Source organism: Coregonus lavaretus, assembly GCF_964263955.1.
Source record: "Coregonus lavaretus genome assembly, chromosome: 15".
Lineage (NCBI taxonomy): Eukaryota > Metazoa > Chordata > Actinopteri > Salmoniformes > Salmonidae > Coregonus > Coregonus lavaretus.
The window spans coordinates 10,090,263-10,099,357 of NC_140002.1; the positions used below are offsets into that span (position 1 = coordinate 10,090,263).

Sequence of the window (9,095 nt, forward strand, 5' to 3'; positions counted from 1 at the left end):
ATGCCAGGTGAAGTCTTGAAGGTAAGTTTTATAATATTTTGTGCTATTGTGCATGGCTAATCTTTCGTTTATTACTTTATTGTATTTATTAGGACTAGCCTATTTTTTTCAGAAAATAAGTTTGCATTTGAGTGTCTAGTTTGACCAAATAAACACTGATTCGGAAAACAGCAATATTGTAGGCTATTGTTATTTTTTTCAATGAAAAATGTTAATTATCTGAACAACACACCATAGTTTGTATAAAGCAGTGTATGTTTAGCCACATTTGTATTCAAATAATACGTTTGTTCCAGTTAATCAGTAAATAGCTTATTATATCATGATAATACAAAATAAAGAAAACACTCCGTTTGGATTTTTACTTTTTGTATACCACATTCAAAAAAGCCAACGACCAGGTTGTGAATGCTGTATAGCCTTTACACGTTTTTTTCTCAATAGATTGACAAAGGGTGTGGATCAGAACCATAACAGCACATGCTGCCTGGAAGGCTGGTTGGCTGTCTCTGCCGCGATATTATCGTGCAGGGAGCAGCTGCTGTGCATGGCAATCACATTTCATGCTGTGCCGCCTGTGCATGTAGAGTGCTTATTATTGTGTTATCGGTGCGCAAATGTCTACCAACTCAAAAAGAGCAACCATAGGAAATTGCCACTGTAGCATAAATAGTTTCTTATGGGGTATCAGGTCTTATTCTGTATATATATATTTTTAAACATTGCAAAGGTGCCTTTCATTTTAAAGCATATGCAATGAAAGGGATGGTTCACCAGAAAATCAAAGTCAGATCACACTTTAATTAAAATGTTAGAATCAGCTTTATTCAATGTGGAAGCGTTAACACGAAATGAAAAATGTAGAATAGACCTATTTCGAGGTAAGAACTGTACCACTTTAATTAATCTAATATCTTTAACTCTTTCTTTCTACTCTCATCTCCCCTCACTCTCTCTCTTTCTCTGCTCTCCTCCCCGTCTCTCTCTCTCTCCCTCCCTCCAGCTCCCTCGTCCGTTCCTCACCATGGGGTTCGGCAGCGCTGGCGAGCCTCAACCTCAGCCTCAGAGCGACCACCAGCCCCAGCGGAAAGAGATGAGCTTCTGCGAGGGGCCGTGCCATGCAGAACAGATCCTCCAGGTGCTCAACGCCTACCGCCGCAGCGGCACCTTCACCGACGTGGTCCTGCAGGTGGACAGCAGTGAGTTCCCATGCCACCGCGCCATCCTCAGCGCCGGCAGCATCTACTTCCGCACAATGTTCAACGGGCAGCTCCTCGAGAGCCGCCAGCAGCTGGTGCGCATCCAGGGTGTAGGTGCCTCCACCATGGAGACGGTGCTCAACTTCGTGTACGAGGGCAAGGCAGCGCTGGATGAGGGCAACGTGGGGAGCGTGTTCAGCGCCACCAACATGCTGGGTGTCAGCGTGCTCAGCAAGGCATGTGTGCGGTTCCTGGAGGAGCGTATGGACCACTCCAACTGCCTAGGCATCATGGACTTCGCTAGCTCGTACTTCATCACGCCTCTGGCAGACAAGTGCCAGACTATGTTGTACAGGGACTTTGTGGAGGTCTACAAGCACGAAGAGTTCCTGAGCTTAGCCAAAGAGCGTGTGGTGGAGCTTCTGACCAGTGAGCAACTCCAGGTGGACAAGGAGGAGGTGTTGGTGGAGGCAGTGCTGAAGTGGGTGCACCACGTGCCCGCCGAGAGGAAAGGGGCCCTCCAGGAGCTGTTGGAGCTGGTGCGTCTGCCTCTGGTGGACCCTGTTTTCTTCGTCAACGTGATAGAGTCGGACGACCTGGTCCAGGACTGCAGGGAGTGCCGGCCACTGCTGCAGGAGGCCAGGATGTACCATGTCCTGGGGAGGGAAGTGGACTCTGTGCGGACCAGACCGAGAAAGTCAGTATTAAAACCATTGGTGTCAAAAACATCAGCCAGCCTTATGTATGTATGTACAATAATGCTCTATAGTGGTCGCTAACACTGGTCCTGAATAGCTACAGGGTGTGCAGGCTTTTTTCCCAGCCCAATGCAAACACATTTAGTTCAGCTAATTCAAGTATTGATGATAAGATGTTTGGTTAAATCAAGTGCTGGGCTGGAACACAACTTCTTTAAGGACCAGGATTTTGCTACCCCTTTTTCTAACCTGAAAACAAAACAAAGTAAAGGTAGAGAGAAGAGGGAATTATTCAAGAGCGAAAATACAGTTCTGGTATGTCTCTCTACTGTAGACTCATATTCCTAATAATCATATTAATTTGGAAAAGTACTAGTACATATTCAGGGAGTCTGTGTTGTTGTCCAGTTTGTTCTCAGTTTTTCAGTTCAAGTATATTCACTCTGTCTGTCGGTCTGTCTGTGCTCAGGTGCATGGGGAGAGCTGAGATGATCGTGGTGATCGGAGGCTGTGACAGAAACGGCTTCTCCAGGCTGTCCTTCACTGAGAAACTCAACCCTTACACCAAAGAGTGGGTGCCCGGTGCCACCATCCCAGGATACTCCAAGTCCGAGTTTGCCAGCTGTGAGCTGCAGAATGAAGTATACGTGTCAGGTGTGCCACTGTTATAAGGAAATGTTGATCGTCACAAGATGAGACGGTGCATATTACTATAGGTTTTTATTAGTTTTTATCTTACTTGTGAACATACTATTACCATGTTATTACAACTTTATCCCATGCTGTAATGTAACGTGCTACCAAAATATTTGTATTATGTAATGGTAAATGTTTAGGAACAGTCCCCTAGATAATAAGCTATTCATACTGTATCAGGGCAATAACTGTGAACTAGCCATGTTTGTTATTGTGCAAAGCACATTGCTGTCAAACCTGTTTTTACACCTTACATCAGTTCTACTGTCAACTGACAGAGCTTCTGTTTATTCAAAGGGAAATGCATGTTTTTCTTCAATGTAATTCAATGCGGTCTGTCTTTAATTGCTTTTCATAGCATCTCTGCTCTAGATTTATTTACACAGACAGGCATGTCCAAAGCCTATAAGAAAGCCCACGGCGATATAGTGGCAAGGAAAAAGTCCCTCAGGAATACAGTGGCATTTTTCAAAGCTATTAAACATGGCCACTGTCTCAGTTCTGAAATAGGGGGCCATATGAATCAAGAGTCTCAGAGGAGGAGTGTTGATCTATGATCAGCTGTCCATGTAATCTTATTAATTGTGATCTAAATGGCAAAACTGATCTTAGATGAGCACTCCTCCTCTGAGACGCTTGATAGCCTTCATATTGACCCTGGACTGATTGTATCGTCCTGCAGGAGGCCAGTTGAATAGCTCGGACGTGTGGAAGTACATGCCCCAGGTGGACCACTGGGTTCGTGTTGCCTCCTTGGCCAAGGCCAGGTGGAGGCACAAGATGGTTGCTCTGCTTGGAAAGGTGAGCCTGCCTTTGTTCCAGTTGCCTCCTTTTGTGGATACAAAGCCCCATAATCATTGACATCCATTTGTGATTGAGTCAGAGTCAGAGTTGTGAGCGCTTAGGATTTCTCCCATAATGCTAACCTGGTCCCAGATCTGTTTGTGCTGTTCTCTATACAGCACAAACAGATCTGGGACCAGGCTACCATAATGCATATCAGGCTGAATCTTTGTAGAGTCCGAGCAGGCTGGTTTGCAATTTGACCATAGACTGGGTAGAATAAGAATTGTACTGAGTATAGCTGTGTGCGTGTGTTTGTGGTTGTAGTTATATGCAGTGGGAGGCTTCAACGGGCTGGAGCGCTTGTCCAATGTGGAGTGCTACAGCGTCTACGACAACCAGTGGCGGACTGTAGCCCCTCTACTGCTGGCCGTGAGCTCAGCGGCTCTGGTGGGCTGCTCTGGGAAGCTCTACGTCATTGGTGGGGCTGTGAGCAACGACTGCAATACCAACAAGGTGAGCTGGAATCTGTGGTGTAGCGTGAAGTTGCCCCTAGACGCTGATCATGGGTCAGTTTTGCATTTCCCCCACTAATGGTTAAAGACGCCCTCCAGCGATTTTTTTACTTTTACTGTTGAAAAGCGATATCCCAAGTATAAATACAGTAAAGTACACTGCAAACTTCAAGGAGTAGGGCATTCAAGGAGTTGGTCTGATGGGAATCCGTTAAGCCATCGGCCTCCCCTCTTGCTTGAGGAACAATAGAGGAGCAATAGAGAACAAAAGAGGAAAAGCCCGCCCCCCACTTGTGCAATTTCATGACATACCTGGGAAGTAGGGGTGCTGAGAGTGCTGCAGCCCCCCCTGAAAAATTGGAGTAAAAAAATATTTATTAATAATGTATTTGGATATTCTTTTAAGAAATGTTTTTTCTCACAAAAGTAGTGCACTGGGCCTTTGCTAGTCCTTTATTAGCGGACCGATATAGGCATCTGTAGCACGGGCAAAAGATCTGTACCTATAGGACATTTCCTCCCGAAATGGGATCTGTTGTAGGATAAAGGTCAGGCATACAGTAGAGGTTAGATTACCCTTTTCAGATTACTGAACTGAGGCGAACTGAGTTACGCATCCACCATAGTTGCTGGAACCATGTGTGAAAAGAAAAGACCTGAGCCAGCACAGTACGGTTTGGGTGGTATGGTAGTGTGAAAAGGGTATTAGAGTTGGGGTAAACTATTACATTAAAGCAATTTGATTTACTTCACATGTATCATGAAACCACAGTTCAAGTTTAAGAACAGAATAGCAATATAGTTGACATTTCATCATCTACCAGAACGTGTTGTTGTTATTCTAGTCTTCACCACACTGTGACAAAGGCTTAAACAAACAATAGCTGGATTATGGAATGACAAGTACTCCCTGTGTAGATATATTAAATGTCAACCGAGGTTCTTCAATTCTGACACAGAGAACCTTGTTCTGCTTTTGTGGAATTTCTTGGAAAGTTTTGTGGAATTTCATGGAAGTGACCTTTTCCAAAGAACACCTTCAGAATCATGTTACCTACTTTCATATTACATCTTGTCGTCCATTTGTAGATGTTCTCTGTACTGTAATGCTCCTTGGACTGTAGGCTATAACCAAATTCTGAAGATCAAAATATGCTATTCTTTTGTGCCTTAGGGCTTGCCTTAACACGATTCTTAGAATGGATTCCAGGAAACAAGCAGCATTCCAAACTGTCAACACTATCATTCTCTTTCATTAAGAACCCCCTCATTTAGTATTTGCATACAAAACAGACACACTATTTGTGTCGAGTGGATCTGCTGTTGTTCTGCTAATGTTTAAGCCACACACAATACTGTAGAATTAGTCAAATGTAGTGTTTAGCCATTTCCTACAAGACCCTACTTTTACTGTCCATAGAGGTTCAGTGCAATTTAGGCCGGTTTCCCAGACACAGAATAGTCCTGGACTAAAAAGCAGTTTCAATAGAGATTGTCTATTGAGAATTAATTTTACTCCTAGACTAGCCTTAATCTGTAACCAAGAAACTGGCCCCAAAAGTAATGTATTATAAGAAAACCCTATAAAGGCATACTAAATGTCTAATAATACAAAATAAAGGAAAAATTAGCTATTTATATACACATGCATACGTTTAAAACATTTTATAATGCCTAATATGTTATATCTATATCTCTAGCACACATTTTATGTTTACCTTCTCTTAAACAACCCTGCTTCTGCTGTCCATACCATAGAGATCCTATTGTTTTATACAATATATGTACAAAAGTATGTGGACACCCCTTCAAATTAGTGGATTCGGCTATTTCAGCCACACCCGTTGCTGACAGGTGTATAAAATTGAGCACACCGCCATGCAATCTCCATAAACAAACATTGGCAGCATAATGGCTTTACTGAAGAGCTCAGTGACTTTCAACGTGGCACCGTCCTTGGATGCCACCTTTCCAACAAGTCAGGTCATTAAATTTCGCCCTGTTAGAGCTGCCCGGTCAACTGTAAGTGCTGTTATTGTAAAGTGGAAACGTCTAGGAGCAACAATGGCTCAGCCGCGAAATGGTAGGCCACACAAGCTCACAGAACGGGACCGCCGAGTGCTGAAGCGCGTAGCGCGTAAAAATAGTCTCTCCTCGCTCGGTTGCAACACTCACTACCGAGTTCCAAACTGCCTCTGGAAGCAACGTCAGCAGAATAACTGTTTGTCAGGAGCTTAATGAAATGGGTTTCCATGGCCGAGCAGCCGCACACAAGCCTAAGATCACCATGCGCAATGCCAAGCGTCGGCTGGATTGGTGTAAAGCTCGCCACCATTGGACTCTGGAGCAGTGGAAACGCATTCTCTGGAGTGATGAATCACGCTTCACCATCTGGCAGTCCAACGGACGAATCTGGGTTTGGCAGATTCCAGGAGAACGCTATCTGCCCGAATGCATAGTGCCAACTGTAAAGTTTGGTGGCGGTGGACTAATGGTCTGGGGCTGTTTTTCATAGTTCGGGCTAGGTCCCTTAGTTCCAGTGAAGGGAAATCTTAACGCTACAGCATACAATGACATTCTAAACGATTCTGTGCTTCCAACTTTATGGCAACAGTTTGGGGAAGGCCCTTTCCTTTTTCAGCATGACAATGCCCCCATGCACAAAGTGAGGTCCATACAGAGGTTGTTTGTCTAGATCGGTGTGGAAGAACTTGACTGATCTCAACCCCATCGAACACCTTTGGGATGAATTGGAATGCCGACTGTGAGCCAGGCCTAATCGGCCAACATCAGTGCCCGACCTCACTAATGCTCTTGTGGCTGAATTGAAGCCAGTCCCCGCAGCAATGTAACAACATCTAGTGGAAAGCCTTCCCAGAAAAGTGAATAGCAGCAAAGGGGGGACCAACTCCATATTAATTTATGTCCATGATTTTGGAATGAGGTGTCCACATACTTTTGGTTATGTAGTGTATGTTCTATATGTTCTATATGTAATTCTATGGTCCATGCAGGTTCAGTGCTATAACATAGAAGAGGACCAATGGACGTATGTGGCATCCTGTCCATTCTCTCAGAGATGCATCAATGCCATCACACACAATAACACCATCTATGTAGTGGGAGGCCTCCTGGACCAGATTTACAGCTACACTCCTAAGACAGACACCTGGAGCAAAGTGGTGGACTTGCCAATGAAACTGGTAAGTGAATTTTATACTAAACTAGTAGTTGCAACCAGTGGGTTACATAGAATAGGGAAATCACTTTGCTTTTGACAACTCCTGTTTGTCAATTGCCAAATAAGGATTTACAATCACAATTGTTGAAATCACAACAAAAACAACCCCCATGTAGACACCCATGTAGATACCCATGTACAGCGAATGTGATTATAATTTCTAATTTGGCCACATAAGAGAAGAAACAGGAGTTGAGGAGCAGTAGGCCATTAATCATTTGTGGGTTGTAAAGCCTCTAAAGCTACATGATTTTGGAGCTGCCAGGCATATATTAGTTTGGCTTGTCTGGGTTGGGACAGGGGAAACATGATCCTAGATCAGCACTCCTACTCTGAGACGCTTTATGAATATGGCCCCTGACCCCTATGTCTCTGTGTCTGTCCATCAGGAGAGCTGTGGCCTGACGGTGTGTGAGGGGAAGGTCTACATCGTCGGGGGGAGAGATAGTTGTGCCTCGGCCACCGACCAGGTGTGGGCCTACTGTCCCGAGAGCGGCAAGCTGACGGACGAGAAGCCCATGTCACGCAGTGTCAGCTACCACGGTTGTGTCACTGTCACCCAGTGGCCACCACAGAAGACCCACTGAGGTGTAGGGTGGTTGACACTAGATGCTGATCATGGGTCAGTTATGCATTTTCCCCACTAATGGTCAAAGTTAGTATTGGTGGAGGAGAAGCTGATCCTAGATCTGTACCTAGGGGAAACATCACCCCATAACCTGGGCTGCTGCCTGAAGATAGGCAGTTGACCGAATCATATTCCCATAGCCTGCTACTATTGGGTGAAAGTACTTACAACTCCCTCCCCCATCTATAGACCACAAGAATGATGAGGCGACAAGAGACGGCTCAGACCTCACGTTTTGAGGTTGTTGCTTCAGCGCCTTGTCAGTTGTGTATTTATGTAAGCTGTTGTGAGATGCCATTTCATTGAGGAAAACGCCTAGAAACTACACTCACACATTTGCTCACTTTAGTGACTTTGCTTCAAAGGAACGTTTCCGTGAGTGCCTATTGTTTAAAAAAAAAAAAAGGCACCTTTGGGAACCTGCCAGCCTGCATTTATTGCTTATCTTCCATTTGGCCTTGATCCTGACAATGACCTCAGTAAGACTGTCAGATGAGGAACCTCACTGTCAACTCTGTGGCTGCGTCCCAAATGGCACCGTATTCCCTATAGTGTACTTCTTTTGACCAAGGCTCTGGACAGAAGGAGTGTACTATATTGGGAATAGGGTGCCATTTGGGAAACATAGAATTGCACACTGCTGTGTGCTCTGTGACAGGTATACCACACAGATACAAAGAGGAAGGAGATGCCATATCAAGTACAGATGAGAGACATGATAGAATCACATCAAGGCTTTCATTCCACAGGCTTACATTCCACAGTAGATGAAACAAGACTTCTTATGAACTATATAGAGACTTCTGTTGTTCTGATGAATTATCACTAACCGTAGTCTCCTGTCATTTGAAGCATGAGAAAAGTAGGCTTCTGGCCACCCGTACTTACTCTTTGATTTAGATTCAGGTTCAGTTAAATGATCTGAGACAAATGTTTGTGATGGTTTAGTGGCCACGTCTATTTGTATGTATTGGTGATGTTAGCTCATACACAGTCTAAGGGGCTAATTTCCACTTAAATACGATTTTCACTTAGTTATGCATTGATGTCAATGGGAGAAAATTTGAAGTCAGGATTCACCCCTCAGCACTTAATACAGCAGACAGGTCCTTCAGTTCCTGCATTTTAAGTCCTTATTGCCTCGTAACTGACAACACATGAACTGACATTGATCAACAAGCACTTCAGACATGAATCCTAACTTGAGATCCACATGCATAACTCGGATTTAATCGTTTATTGATGTAAATGGGAGATTTACATACATTCAGGGCTCTGTTCAATCTGTAGCGATGATTGAGCTGGCATTTGCAGAGTTTACCGCGTGAATACAGT

General features: G+C 44.3%; 1 protein-coding gene across 1 annotated transcript; it reads left to right on the forward strand.

The window, feature by feature from the left end:
* klhl35 (kelch-like family member 35) lies at positions 1-7,719 on the forward strand (the record flags this gene model as incomplete). The annotated part of the gene is made up of 7 exons (XM_084177945.1): positions 1-21; positions 1,004-1,896; positions 2,367-2,551; positions 3,276-3,394; positions 3,704-3,892; positions 6,906-7,094; positions 7,522-7,719. The coding sequence occupies 7 exons, from the start codon at positions 1-3 to the stop codon at positions 7,717-7,719; spliced, it is 1,794 nt and encodes a 597-aa protein (XP_084034071.1).
* Positions 7,720-9,095: the final 1,376 nt, after the last annotated feature.